Raw genomic sequence first — 16,431 nt, forward strand, 5'->3', positions numbered from 1 at the left:
CATAATTTGTTGTCAACCATAAAACGCGTTCTTTACCGTTGAAGTTATTTGATGTTTTAAATGTTTCCATCGTTTAAACGTGGAGACGGTTCAAGTAATTAATGTATTTATTTGCAAAAAGTTGCTCAACAACCACCAACTTTTGAAAATCTTTCAGTCAACATTGTCTCTCTTACTCTTTTTTTTAAATTAGTTTTTTAATCTTTGCGGCGCTAATGTTAACTAAACCACAGTTTCATGGAATCGTGTACACTTTTACCGTGGCAAAGGTGTCTCTAGCATCCTCAGTTGAATCAAAAGTGTGGCGCAGTTCTGAAGTTTACTTATATATTGTCTTTGTATGCTGCTTTTCATTTATCCTCTCAATCAACTAACATACTCTTTTGCAATTATGATATTTTTTCCTATTATTTTTCGTAGAATCAAGTAAAACTTTATTTTAATAATATAAATGAATTTTAATTTTCTTACAGTCCATTTTAATAATAATAAATGCGGATTTTTAGTACTTACGGAAAAAAGCTGATAAAGATATGTCTCTTTTTTTTTACGAAATAAAAAGATTGTCTGCGGATTTGTAAGTTTAAATGATCTTTGAGTTTGACACTGCTAATACCAAGTTCTATTGATAATGATATGAACTTCAAATAAGCAAATCGAAATAATATTTTGAAGTTTTGCATGCTTCAAAGCAGTAAATTGAAAAAAAGGATTTGTGATACAATTATCCTTAACCTGGAAAAATTGCTCTTCTGTTTTGAACTTACCGAAATGTTTATCTCTAAATTACCGACCATAAGCAATTGTATGAAAAGTCATTTTTTTTCTCTGCATAGTTCTGCCTTTAATGTAAAATAACATGGTTATGTAATGAAAAACTAATCTTTTACGTCATTCTTTTTCAGATTGAACTGGCTGGTCTCAGATGGTGTATTCTCCTTCCACGCAACTAACGTGGTTCTCCACTCCATTGTGGTTGTCCTCCTTATGTACTTTTGCAGAGAAATATTGATTTGGCGAAGGGATGCAGCTGTTATTGCATCACTCATGTTTGCTTCTCATCCCATCCATACAGAAGCTGTAAGTAAAGTTTCAGTAAAATAAGAAATTACAACGCATAAATTGCAGATTACAGGTATTTTTTTCAACTTTAAGGCTTCAGTAATTTTCAGCTTCAAATTCTAGTGTTTCTTTTTTGAGATTATAATCTACGTTTGTGAAATAATTGATGTCTTTTAGATAAAAGCCTCAAACTTTCAATACTAATGAGGGGAAGGCATGAACATTTTCTCTGAAACGAATTTAAAACGAGCTAATGTGTGCATCACATGACTTCTTTTTACTCCAATTTAATGTCATTTCCCAATTACTTAATGTGATTCAAAGTTTACTCTCTAAATATCACCAACAGTGGCCAAATTGAAACAGATGTATATATTTTTAAAAAAAATCTAAATTTGTCGCCAAGTTGGTGAGAAAACTTGGCGACCAAAAGACTGGCGATATATCGCCAAGCGTCCGCCAAATTATAACACCACTTGAGTTTACTTCGAAATTAACAATGATTTCTCCCCAAAAGGGGTAAAAGATCCCTTTAAAAACACCCGAATGCAACCGAAACGGGAGGTGTACAACTAGACCCCACTAGGAGTCTACGTACCAAATTTCAACTTTCTAGGACTTACCGTTCTTGAGTTTTGCGACATACATACATACATACAGACGTCACGAGAAAATTCGTTGTAATTAACTCGATAATCGTCATTATGGATATTTCGCGCGTCTACATGTTCTTAGGCACTTAACCACATATGGTCGAATCGGATAGAAATTTCAATATTCATTGGCGGTGAGTAAAATAGAAATCAAGGTCAATTTTTGAGTGAAATTTTTTTCGCGAATACAATACTTCCTTTTTTGTAAAAGGAAGTAAAAATGGTTATCAAAGATATCGGCGGGGAGGGGGCTTAATCCGATGGTGGGTGTCTAAGTTTTCGCTTTTTTACCTTCTGCGACATATGTGCGATTGAAATATAACTTATAACGATAAAATTCAGTGGCGTAAGTCTCGTTATTCGCTATACAATGCTTATGAGACTTATGATAATTTTTTTCCAACTCCTATATTAAATTTGGTGCCTATGTATGAAGTAGCCCCGATTTAGTTCCAATATTTAAAAGGTGTATGAAAATTTTCCGGATCTTATCCGGTACAAGGCGACCTACGCCATTGAAATATACCATTAAATGCTATATTTCAATCACGTATATCTCAAAAATGAGAAGGTTCCGAAAGATTACTCTCATCATCACACTGTAAAAAAATTCTGAAACGTTCCTGAGTATTTCCGTTTAACGTGTCGGGATTTCAATAATTTTTATCCACTTCCTGGAAAAATCAAGTATCATTGTCAAAAAGTTTCCTGAATTGCTACAAGTTGCACGAATGCACACTTCTCACTGGTGTAAAAAATATTTTTAGCTCTCAGTTAAATTATTAACTTTGCGTATTTATAAAGTGAATCGGCTTCAGGTTACTTACGGCGCGTCCATACTGATTAAGTTTGCAAAGGGAGCGAATAAGTATGGACTACGCTGCTTTGCAAGAGTTGCAGGCGAGTTAAATTCTCGATATCTGCTTGCAATTCTGGCTTAGCCTTTGGCCATGTTTGCGATACTGCTTATGGAACTTTCTTAATAAATTAGGAAGGGGGCCAAGCAATTATATTATACCTTCCAAAGCTTACTCTACGGTTCCAGTGACACGACTGGCTTCAAACGGGAAGATTTCTGAATTTTTAAGGAGTTAACCGAAATCATTTCAGAACGGTTACTGAATATTAGCGGAAAACGTTCCTGGTTTTTGCAAGATATGTTACTGGCTGAAATTGGGCACATCAGCTGCCCATTATTTTCCAGGAACGTTTCTGAATCGTTTTTACAGTTCAGATTTAGCGTCCTAGATATAAGAAGCAAGGTTGAATTTGCTTTGTAGAAAAACTAGTTCATACTGTTCTCTCAGAATGTTTTAAGTAAAGTTTTACAGGACGAGTCAAATCTTATTTCAGAATCGCTCTTTAGAAAGTGACAAAGATTTAATGTGAAGGGTCATTGGATGATGTAATCATATTGCAGAAATGTTCAGCACAAATTGACATCTCATTAAAGTTAGATGTAATGGGAAGAGCCAACCTTCAGTCTAGAAACTTTCAGTACTACATGACATATATTGAAAGTAAACTGTCACATATTTACTTATATCGTTGCAGACAAAAGTCTGTGAGTCCATCAAACAAATTAAAAAAAATAACCTTCAGCAAAATACCACTTCCAATTAGGTTGTTGATCTAAACGTCTCTGCGGTAGAATTTTTGCTGCGTATATCAGAAGTCGTAGGTTAGGTTCCCACTCGCGCCCGAAGTGCTTATCTTCCTCTCCATGTGTCTTTTTTTTTTAACTGTCTTGTATGAAAATGCTTAGAAAAAAAAAAGACAAATCTCTTGAGACCAAAGCGACCTATCTTTTCTTGGTGTTTCCTAAACAACGTCAACAACAACAATACAATCTAAAAAAATCAAAGATAAAGCAAAAACGTTTGAGCATTAAACCTTAAAACTATTATGACATTATACTTTCTGAGATATTATTAGCACGTTTCGACCAGAAGAAAATTATATTTTCTTAATAAACCTAATTTTACAATAACAAATTTAGCTTAATAATCCAACTAAAAGTCTTAGGGGTCTGACAAATAATTTTAGTCTGTCGTTATAATTCAAACGTTCAAATTGACGTAACCCTTAAAATAACATGGTTAAAAAAGCTTAAACTGATATGAACCTAAAAATAATCCAGTTAATAAAATTTTGGACTTTGGGACTTGTACTACCTGAACGCCGATGCAATACATATGTTTCAGTTTTAAAAACTCGGTGGAAATAATCGTTACTTCAATAAAATTTTTTAACAAATAGACTTTTATATTTACTCAAATGATATTTTCGATATCTTTACTAATAATAAAGCTCAAAGTCTCTCTATCTGGAGGATGTCTGTAGGATGTCTGGATCTCTGTGACGCGCATAGCGCTTAGACCGCTCGGTCGATTTTCATGAAATTTGGCACAAAGTTAGTTTGTAGCATGGGGTGTGCACCTCGAAGCGATTTTTCGAAAAATCGATTTTATTCTTTTTCTATTTCAATTTTAGATACATTTTCCGGAGCAAAATTATCATAAGATGGACGAGTAAATTACGAAATTATTATGACGCGGAATGGGAGAGCAAATGAACATAGGCAATTCGGGAGAAATTTGTCGTCCATTATTTGTAAATATATAGGCGAACCGAATGACCTTTTAATTTTCATCTACGGGCAAAGCCGTTCGGGTACCACTAGTTCAGTTATAAGGGAAAAAAACTGAATTAAAAATTTCTTTTGGAGTACGTAAGTATTTAGTTTAATGCTAAATAAAAAGACATACAATTTAAAGAAAATGTATTTTTGTCCGTCCTTACTCTTTTCCATAACCTATTATGAGCAATTTAGTCCCAAAGGGCAACTTATTCATTTCGCTAAGAAATATTTTTACTTATATTTAAAAAGACTTGCAGGATCTATGCAAGGGCAAAACTTTTAAGATATTGTATATGCATTCATACGCTAAAACGCTTGGATGCGAAACCCTTAATAGAAACCAGATTTTAATTAAGATAAAGTTAAATCCAAGATGGCTCGATAAGAGAATAAATATAGTTTCAAAGATCCCATTTGTTTAAGAGACGGATAAAGTATAAAAATACCGCTACATGAATGAAATTCCTAATTTTTCCTTATCATTTTAAGTTAAGATATCATTTTTCACTTCATTCATCCTGAAGTATGTATGGGCTTCAGTTCTTACATAAAGAGAGAGTTGTTTACTTTGCCGAAAAGCTTAATTTTCAAAGCTAAGATAAATTATATTTACATAAAAATTGAATAACATTGTTTCATCATTAAAAGAAACTATATTAGTCTCCGAAACAATAACTTAATTATACATCTATTTCGTTTCGTTAAAACCTTGATAACATCACTTTCTGGAACAAAGGTAATGAGGTGTAATGAATATCTTAGTTCCGTGCGTTTTGTCGTTACATTTTGTCATTAAGCTTAACTGAGTAAATTTTGATAAAGTTGGAACATATTCAGATATGTAACGAGTGGTGTATGCATCGTCATGCAGTAAACTGTGCTGTGTTTATTACATTTTTCCTCATGTCTTTATTTCTTAGAAACGACATTGTTCGCTGAGTAAATTGATAACTATCAGCGAATACTAATATTTTCTCATAAGACATATGTTTTTGTTATTTAGTTACAAATTCTGTATCTAATTATTGTGCTTAATTACTAATAAGGACGAACAATCAGATTTGAAAGAGATACAATTTGAAAGGGCTTTAAAAGTACAAATGAACAATATTATTTGATAAAGGCTGTCCATATATATAAGTCATCTTTTTTTTTAATAGTTTTTGACGTCGCCTCCTTTTTTCAAACTTTACCTTAGCCCCTCATCTCTCCTTGTCACATGTCACGCTATTTTCTTTAGACACATTTGATATTAAAAATGTGTGAGGTCGGACTGCCTGTTACCCCCTCCATCATCTTCTCACGAGTCACGCTATTTTTTCAAACCTAATGCTACTAAAAATATGTGATGTCGAACTTCCTGTTACCACTTCCCTCCCCTTGTCACGTGTCACGGTATTTTCTTTAAACGTATTGCTATTAAAAACGTGTGAGGTCGGACTTCCTGTTACCCCCCCCCCCCGTCTGTGTCATAAAGTGTCACAAACTCACAAGCCCAAAGCGGCACATTATTTGTGGACGACCCCAAAGCATTTTTTTATGATCTTCTTTTTTTTTAACTCTATAGAAGTGTAATTACCTATTTTTGTTTCATGCACGTTTATTAATAGTTAAATAATATTTCTGTGGATTGAAGTGTGCTCAATTGTTTTTGGTTGAGAAATAATTAGTTTATTTATCTAACTTCTAACCGTACATTGATGAATTCATCCAACATTTTTTGAAACAATGGTAGAGAACATTCACATAATGGGACATTACACGGAAATCGATCATTTTTTTTTTCCGCACGTGACGCCTCATATATGTCATTAAAATAATACTTTAAAATAATAATGACCACATTTTCACATTAAAAAGGGAGTTTTTGATAAGCAAATTCTAATAGTAGAAAACAGTTGTGTATTGCCATCCCAAACATGGAAAAAATAATTAAATAAATTAAATTTATGTTTTCAGATCGCGTATTGGTAGCAAAATTTGAAAAAGTGGTAAAAAATGTTGAATTTTCAAAAAAAAAAAAAAAAATTAAAAATCCAAATGCTCAAAACTTTTGTTTTAAACCCGTTTAAATGCTTCCTTTTAATAGTCTTTTAATATATCTTTGAAAATATTTATTCCTTTAGAGTTTTTAGTTCAAGCATAAGCCGCAAAGTTACGTGTAATCAACCAAAAAATCCACATTTTTAGCTTATTTTGTATATTGCAGTATTTATTCTTTTAAATCCCAGTTGTATATACTTTTTACAGTTAATGTGCACTATACTGCTCTTTGCTGGAACTGCAATTAATTATGTTGTATTAACAACCCAGAAACCATCCCAATTTGGTGGCTGCACTTGGTGTTCCACCTGCATTTCCCAAGAAGAATGGTTATTTATAGGACTCATACATTTGAAAAGTAACTTACAATAATAATAACTATTTGGTTTTAAACAAGTTTTTAAGTTTCGGTTAAGGTTTGAAGTTGGACTTGTGACTCAATTTTTGCATTGAGGAACGCGAGCGTAAAGGTTTTCACATTAATACGTATCTTATCTCATCACAAAAACACCCTACCTACCGACTCACTAACCAGTTCAATAACCCATTACACAGCCGGAGTTTACTGATTTATGGGTAAAGCATCAACTGTTTTTGTAAAATTAAATATTATTAACTTAGAAAGAACTCGGTCGGAAGAAATCGAAGTTTGGAAACTGACTTAACCCCCTCGCGGTTGGGCAGTCCCAGAATTACATGTGTTAAATGGACGAGATATCTCGTCAAGAACTGCAAGGTGGTTTAAATATCGAGCGAAAGTATTTGATGGATATTGTTATTGCAATACAGAAAGAAAAATGTGACTTTGACCGCGCTCCCACAAGATTAAGACGTTTTAGTCATTAGCTTTCGTTAACGTGTGCTAAAGGAGTGCTAGGGCTGTATAATATTTAAACTAAACCAGTAATGGAATGAAGGCACTCGTAAATAATACCTTTAAAAAGTAGGCTTCTATGGTTTGATATAGTTAAAATTTTAAAATCTTCCGTGAAACATGGATCTGTGCTTATTTAAAGTTACAAAATCTACAAGTCAAATGTGTGATAATCTTCCAAACATCGTGGATCCGGTGATTCAATGAAATGCTTACTTTGTTATTTTTGAGAAATAGTTGTTGGTCATGGCAAAGCACTAAATGTGAAATATAAAGGAGTTGGATTACAGTAGGATATCTATACAACGCAAGAAACTACCAATAAAGAAGCACTTCAAAAGCTGTAAGAGAATTCCTTCCATCAATATTAAGAATTGAAGATTCGAACTACAGCAGTTAGTTGACGGGTCAACCTGTTAAATTCCTCCGCTTCATTGATGTTGTGAAAAACAAGGATATTTTATCCTTTCTAGAAACTAAGTATTTAAAGTATATATTCTTAAAATTCCCGTACCACGCAAGAGCAGTGGAATGGATTTTGGAACTGTTCAGTGAATTTTCAGAAATTCATTTGAAGTACTAGACGGAAGAGATGGATTTATGTGAAAATCTTTATATTTTTCAAACATCAGTGCCAACACTGAGTCGTAAGTACCTTGATCGAAACGTACAAACTTGTTTAAAACCATATAGTTATTAAAAAAGTTACTTTGCGAATGTATAAGTCATGTCAATAAATCCAGTCTTGGGAATTGCAGGGTAGAACAAAAAGTGCAACCACCTACTTGTTGTGGGTTCTGGGTTGTTTATGCAGCACAATATAGTTGCAATTCCAGCAAAAACCTGTATAGTGCACACACTGTAAAAAAAAAACTGTAAATTTTGAAGAAGTTATCTGTATTTTTTACAGAAAAAAACTGTTCGTAATAAAATACAGGATTTCTCTGTTTTTTTGAATCTGTAACCGGTTATACTTTGTTTTTCTTCGAATCTTCGAAATTTCGCCCGCGTGTTTGGATTTTGGTTCTCGTGCTCGAGTTTTTGATCTTATATTTATTTAAAGCGAGTAAGTCTTAAATCGTTTGCAACTTCCATTTCATTGCATCCTAATCAATATTTTATTATTACGTTTTTTTGTCATTTGTTACAGAGGCATATTCGGAAATTTACCTTTGTATACATGTATTTCGTAGTAATATAGTAAATATTGAAATGGATTTATGAAAGTATAGTTTCATTTTTTTAATCTTCATAAAATAATAAATCAGCTTGAATAAATAATAAAAATACGGAAGATTTCTGTAAAATAAACGGAAAAAAAACTGGCGTTCTGGCTGACAGTTTTTTTCCGTAAATTTTACGGATTTTTTTTACAGTGCATTTACTGTAAAAAAATACACAGCTGAGATCTAAAAGAAGTACTGCAATATCCAAAATAAGCTAAAAACCTCGATTTTTGGTTGATCGAACGTAACTTTGGGGCGTATGCGCGAACTAAAAACTAATGGATTAAATATTTTCAAAGATGTATTAAAAGACTATTAAAAGGAAGCATTTAAGCGGAACTAGAACAAAAATTTTGAACATTTGGATTTTTATAAAAATATTTGAAAATTAACCATTTTTTACTTTTTTTTTTTCAAACTTTGCTGTTAATGCACGATCTGAAAACATAAATCTTGATTTTTTAGTTATTTTTCCAACGTTTAGGATGGCAATACACAACTTTTTTTTTGCAATTAGAAGTTGCTTCTAGAAAATATCCCTTTTTCGGCCCACCCTAATGTGCGTATGTGTGTATGTGTCTCGCATAACTCAAAAACGACATGTCCTAGAAAGATGAAATTTGGTACGTTGACTTCTGGTGGGGTCTTGTTGCGCACCTCCCCTTTTGGTTGCATTCGGGCGTTTCAAAGGGGGTCTTTTACACATTTTTGGGGGGAAATTATTGTTCATTTCAATGCAAACTCAAGTGGTGTTACAATTTAGGAAACACTTGGCGATATATCACCAAGCTTTTGGTCGCCAACTTGGCAACAAACTTGGCGGTTTTTTTAATTTCTGGTCTTATTTTGGCCACTGTTGGCGATTTTTAGAGAAATAACCATTGAATCACATTGAAATATTGGGAAAATTAATCTGTATAAAAAGTTTTTTTGCTTCAGTTCGCAACAAAATTGGGGTAAAAATATTTTAAGTTTCTTTGCTTACTCGAAGGCACTATTATCATTAAATTGGAGTAAAAGGAAGTCATGTGATGCACACATCAACTTTTTTTTTTTTTTTTTTTTTAGCCGAAAGCGCTGGAAAAAAAGTATCTTTAAAATGACAGCTCATTTATGAAGCTGGATAACGTATTAATGAAATTATTCCGTTCGGATGAAAAACACTTTTGAGAAATAATATATCTGATAGTAATAATGAACAACCATTTGATTATTGTTATTATTTTAATTAAAAATATGTAAAAAAGGGAAAAGTAAATCAAAGGATTACAAACAACTTATAAAATCGATCGCGATGTACGGAGAAGTTGGCCCATTTAGCACTGAATTTTCTGTTTTGATTTTAGCACACTTAATTGCAATACTGAAATATTTATTTTTTTTAAATTTAACTTTACTTGATTCATTAACTTCTAACTTTGTACTTTTACTTAATTGTCTAATTTTCTAATTAGGTGTCCAGTATAGTTGGCAGAGCCGATGTTCTGTGCTGCGTTTTGTACTTATCGTCTCTCATCGCTTGCTCCAGGTAATGCTAACACTTTTCTTGCAAATATTTTAGGACAAAAAATGCATTTTTACATTTTATATCAAAGTAAATAAAGGCTAAAATGAATATTTGAATAAAAAGAAACATAGATGGGGTAAAAAATAACTATTATTTTTTTTAATTGTGATTTTTTCTAATGACTGGTTAAGAATACCCAAAAAGGCAAAATGCTTTAAAATACGAACGGCTGTGTGAAGTAACCTTTTTACACTCCATATAAGAATATGCATTTAGCATCTATTTTAACTCATTTAAAGCGTACGACGAAGTTTAGATTTACCCCGGCACTAAAGTTTTGTGAAAAATCAGTAAAATCATTAAACTCGTCAACTGTTTTGTATTCAGAATTTAGACCAAGAACTAGCGACAATCTCACGAGAACAATGTGACTAATTAGCAGTTTAATTACCAATATGCATTACGATTTCAAAGCGTTTAATTGGATTATAAGCAAGACCTATCTGAATTATCAATAGTGCTAAAATCTACAATTGAAATTTAGACATTTGATGATAGCTGACGCATTAACGATTTGGAATAAATAGTTTATTAAATATAATGTATTTCATGTAGTATTTACGTACAGGATGTGCGTAATTAAACGATCCTGCTTCAAATTGCTCAGAAATTAACGAAGATGTGTGTGCAACGTAATGAAGGGGTAGCGTTTGGTTCGAGCGATTAAAAAAATTGTTCACAATGTCGCGACCAGAGGGAGTTTTTTTTATGAGTTACACATTTATTTTACATTTAAGATGGTTTTAAAACAAATCTTGCATGTAAACATGTTAACATGATGGCTATCATTTTTGTCTACTTTCTCTAACAGTGAGATAGCATGTTCTACAGTTGCTCGCAGCATGCCTTGGGAAATACTGTATTTATTATTAGGTAAAGTTTTAGGATTATCACGTTTTACGAACTGTTTCAAATACCTCCGAGGTTCAAAGTCACATGGATCGAGGTATAAAGATCGGGAAGTAATTAAAACACCCTCTGGCAGCTAAAATTTAAATTATTTTGTATTCAATCTAACACATTCCCATCCCTTCATTATGTTATGCAGAAAATTTCGTTAACTTCCGAGAAACAGTTTCGCAGCTATAGAAAACTTTAAATTTGGGACATTTAATCATGGATACCATGCACATTTAATATCACTTAAACCATAATTGTGTCTCCTAATCAGATGTGCATATTAATCAATTAAGCTTTCTTTTTAGTATTTAAAAAATATAAATTTGTGGAGACTGTCACTTTATTATTTTAAGTACTCTTGTCGTCCAAGACTTTCGTTAAAAAGGCATATTTCTAAAAGCAATTTTTTAAAGACAAGTTAACACGTTTTATAGCTTCTACGTATCCGTAGTTTCTATATATTTATACAAAAACAATTTTATCTATATATTTAAATACAATTTTATCTAATCACACGCGCGGAGATAAAATTTCATTTTTATTCCAGAGCTTTTTTGCTTCCTCTTTTTCTTTTTTTGACTCCAAAGGATAGGTGATACCTAAATGAGGGAAATATTTTAAAACATATTAATGGATAGAGATGATTGAATTTAAGCATATTTTTTTACCGGCATTGACTTTGAAAATTATTTTGAAGATTGTATTCTTATTTACACGAGGATTGCAAGTGCTTTTTCTTTACTAATATAAGCTGAAAGTCTCTCTGTCCGGATCTCTCTCTCTCTCTCTGTCTGTCAGGATCTTTGTGACACAGGCTGGCCGTTCGGCCGATTTTCGTGAAATTTGGCACATAATTAATTTGTAGCATGGGGGTGTGCACCTGGAACCTATTTTTCGAGAACTCAATTTTGTTCTTTTTCTATTCCAGTTTAAAGAACGTTTCCCGAGCAAAATTATCATAAGATGGAAGAGTAAATTACATAGTTATCCTAACCTGAAACTGCAACATGGGCAAGCCAATTGGCGAGAAATTCATCATACATTATTTGTAAATATACAGCGAACCAAAAGACCTTTTAATTTTCCACTACGGGCAAAGCCGTGCGGGTGTCACTAGTAAGTGAATAAAATATTATGGAAATAGCGTGGATTTCGGTCTGCCAGCCATAGCTGCTACCCATTAAACACAATTCGGGATTGCGGTGATTGAGTTTCAAACTTTCTAATTCGCACGTACTGTGTTTCTTGAGACGCTACTCGGTAGTCAGAATACTTTACTTTCGGCAGCACTTTAAATCAATAAGTAACTCGTTTTCTTTTAAATTTAATTGAGAATTTTGTCTTATTGATTTTTTTGTATAGTCATGTTAAATATCTGTGCCAAGTGATGCCTGAACTTACAAACTGTAATAACTCCTACTAACCCAATTTCATAAAAATATCTTCATTAAACAATACCTTTCAGGAAATAATGATCTATTGTTGCCAGTATTTAGTGCTTATTGCGTCAAATTCAAAATAATAATAATAATAATAATAATAATAATAAATAAAAAAAAATTAATTTGAACTATGACATCTTGAATTCAAATTATGTTTTTCGCAATTACGAGTTGCGACAGGACCTTACTCATTAGGGGCTATTGTTTCTAGAAACAGGTCCTGTCTTCCCAAGCCTACCCCTCCACCTGGGCGGTTACGTGTGTATAGTTGTGTGTGTGTGTGCAGGCCTGGTGTATGTGTAGGCTTGTGTGTGTGCGTAGACCTGTGTGTATGCACGTAGGCGTGTGTGTATGAGTGTAAAAGCTTGTGTGTATGAGCGTGTGTGTGTGTGTGAGCGCGCGTGTGTGTAGGACATGTACGCCATTGACCAGGAGAAGCGGATAGCTCAGGACCGGGGAACAGCCGCGCATGCTGAGGACTGTGGGCGGTGGTGCTGGTGCCCTGGTCCAAGCTGAAAAACGCATGGACCTCAAAAACGGTCAAATGAGAACAATAAGCAATCGTGATTGCTCAATAAAAAATTGTTAAAAAAGTTATTCAACTGTCTCAGCGTTGTTGCGGAAAATGATTAAATTAAGTGTCAATTGCGTAGTTTCCAAATTATTTATTTAACCATATTGCACATTAAACTTAGCTTCCGTAAGTGGAAGGATATTTCTCTTCAGTGTTCAAAAGGTTCTGAACTAGATTGGTTATAAATGCAGAAGTATGCTTCCCAACTAAATTTTATCCCCTTTATATTTTGGCAAGGGGATATGCAATTTTTTTTAACAACTTATAATGAATATGTGTATCAAAAGTTGTATTTTATTTTAGAAATTCTCTGGCGTGGCAAGTCGTGAGCTTACTGTGTGCAGGAATGGCTTTGCTCGCCAAAGAACAAGGTGTCACAGTCCTCGGTGTATGCCTTACTTATCAATTTCTTTTGCTGATGGAGAAAAAGTCCGTCAAGTAAGTCATTCGATTGCTCATTTATACATGTAAAGCATAATTTGATTAATAGTTTTCATTTAGTTATTTGTTTATCTACTTTTTGAGACGGTTTATAAATAATGAATTATTTTGACTCATACTTTCCATAAAAACTAGAACCTGTTTTAAAACATTCAGAGTAATTTTGTTTTGTAAAAACAATTTTACAATATTTTTAGTTACTATTGATTACCTTCAAGAAAACTGCGGTAATTTCGTCTATCGTTATTTTTTATTGCAAAGAACAGAATTTTTCTCATTAAATTCCTAACGAAAAAATGCATTTTCCAGTTCCGTTTGACAGGAAAAGGAATACGTGGTATTTCGGAATCGAATTTTTCTTAGAAATTCTTTGAAAAAAAATAGGAAAGGAATTATGAATGAGAGAAGGAAGTTTTTGTCATTTAGTCATGCTTTTGATAAATGCTTGTCATAAATCTTTTTACCTCAACGACTTACCGAAGGAGCACAAGAAGGAAATGCCTGTGTGTGGTCCTTATTTATATTTCATTTCAAATTTTGCCATTTTTTTCTTTATCTTCTATTTCTTTTCGTAAACCCGCAAGTAGTATTTTCACCAGGGAAAACATACGCTTTACACATGTAAAAATGTAATTTAATACGATGTAGTACTATGCTATTTCATTTGCTAGAAATATTTTTGTGAATAAAAGATGTAATATTTGGAAGTCTTTTCTAAGACATGTTTGAAAACGAACGTACAGTGGCTCCCAAAAGTCTTCGTACACCTACGACTTTCAACGAAATAGGCCCCAATCCATTGGTTAGAATTAATATTTCGGAACAGGTATTTAATTATAAGATCTATGATTAATTTTTACCAAAACTACATGAAGAGTTTTTAAAAAATATTAAAACTTAATTTTTAAAAAATCAAAAACCAAAGAGTGCCGGAAATTCTATGTCACAAAAGTCTTCGTACACTTTATAAAATGTCTATTTATTATTGAATAATCTAACTTTTTATTAAATTATTAATTAGTAGAATATCATACAGTATTCATAACACCTTTTAAACGTCTGGGAATAGATTTCATTCTTTTTCCTTCTTTTTTTTGCGTAATTTCTGAGTAAGTGTTCAATCACACTTCGAGTCTTACTGTTTCTAGCTCTATTTTCATTTTAAAGCCGTATTTTCGTAATCTAGCCTATAGATATTTCTAAATACGTTACATTAAGTTCAAATCTGGAGATTGAGGGGCTTTTTTCTGAATTTTAGGACGATTTTTGAGGCACTAGACGCAAACGTTGAAAACCGAGTGCTTCATATCGTTATCTTGATAAAAAAACAAAGTTGTTTCCAATAACCAAATTTTTGGTTAAGAGTTCAAAATTGGTTTTTAAAATATTTAAAGGAACAGTATGATTCATTATTTCATCAAAAAATTCCAAACTACCAAGTCCTGATGCTGATATGCACCCTCACACTAGAACACCTCCACCGTAGTGATTAACTGATCCAACTAAGTTCTTAAGATTAAGTTCCTAATTTTTTCTTCTACTTACAATTATGCAACAATTTAACCAAAAATGTTAAATTCATTTTTATCTGTAAATAACACGTAATTCTAAAACGTTTTTAGCTTATTTATCCTTGATTTTGTGACGAAAAGCATAAGCTTTGTGTTTTTCGTGCAAACAAGAAAATTTCTGCGGGAAGAGGCCCTATTTAATCCAGCTAATCAGAGAATTTGGCGAAGAATTTTAGGAGAAAATTAAACGTAAAATTTTTCTTTTAACTCTGTAGAAACTTTTATATCACTCAAATGTGTATTTTTTATAATTTTTTCAACCTTAAATCTCCGATCACGTTTTGTCAACTTTGCCGGTTGACCTTTTCTTACCTTGTTTTCGGTCCGATTCCTTTGTTTAAAGCATTTTATCAAGCAATATACTATACAAACAAATAAATTAACTAATTTAGAGTCATTTCAAACCAATTTAACGCAACTGTGGGAAACAAATTTGAATTTTGAATGGTGTTTGCGGTTTTTTACGAATACCAGCGATTTTATAGCAATAAGCACAATATTAAGAAATAAATAAACAAAAGATTAAAGCTAAATGACTTATAAGGCTCAACACAATGCAAAATTAATAATAAAACGGCATATGATAATTTTAATCATGAATTTATTCGAAAATATTTGAGTGTACGATGACTTTTGTGGCGTGTTATTTCTTTGTCTCTTCGTTTTCTGACCCATTTCAAAAAGTAGATCCGTTAATATTTTGAAAAAACCAATGGGTTGTATTTAGAATGACATAGGAATGATGTGAAAAAATATTGGACTCCATATTTGAATTCAGTTTCGAGTTATTTTGGTTTTACTAAAAAATTTCAAAGTGTACGAACACTTTTGGGAGCCACTGTATGTCCAATTGGGAAAGGCACTAGCAACGTACATAAAACAGAAATGCTGATAAAATTATACATTTGAACTGGATTTCTAAAGGAAAAGGTAATTTAAATCCAAGATATTGCAGAATTAATTATTTAGTTGCAGACAAAGTACATCGTTTTGCAGACTGATGTAAGTTAAATGTTTGCAAATATATATTCCAACGTTGGAATTCATTGATGAAATACACTAAAATCTCTTTCATCCGAACTAATTGATAATTTTCAAAATATAACAAGCTTTCAACTTCATGTGGGCAGGTAAAAAGTTGAGAAGAAATGCCCATTTCTTCCCACAGCATGTTCTCATAAAACTTAGGCGTACCTATGATAAACTGTAGACGTATTTTATGAAATCGCATTTAAAATTAAGATCTGCTTAGTTTTTATCAGTCTGATATTGTAAAAACAGCTCGTCCGTATTTTGAAGGATTGACGTTCACACGAGATTAATATTCAATAAAATTGATTGAGTGGAATCAGGAACAAAGTATAAATTCCATTACGGCGAGCCTACCTTAGTTCTAGCTTAACACTACCGACCTAGTTTTTAAAAGTGGCAAAAACT

At 32.5% G+C, this 16,431-nt stretch overlaps 1 protein-coding gene across 1 annotated transcript in view; it reads left to right on the plus strand.

The window, feature by feature from the left end:
* The first annotated feature begins 987 nt into the window (after nt 1-987).
* The window catches only part of LOC129230426 (protein O-mannosyl-transferase TMTC1-like), a 58,160-nt gene continuing 42,716 nt past the window's right edge, over nt 988-16,431 (plus strand). The window contains exons 1-3 of the mRNA XM_054864826.1: nt 988-1,080; nt 9,954-10,027; nt 13,286-13,420. Of these exons, the coding sequence (XP_054720801.1) occupies nt 988-1,080; nt 9,954-10,027; nt 13,286-13,420 (302 nt within the window). The remainder of the gene's footprint in view (nt 1,081-9,953; nt 10,028-13,285; nt 13,421-16,431) is intronic.

Source organism: Uloborus diversus, chromosome 9 (genome assembly GCF_026930045.1).
Source record: "Uloborus diversus isolate 005 chromosome 9, Udiv.v.3.1, whole genome shotgun sequence".
Classification (NCBI taxonomy): domain Eukaryota; kingdom Metazoa; phylum Arthropoda; class Arachnida; order Araneae; family Uloboridae; genus Uloborus; species Uloborus diversus.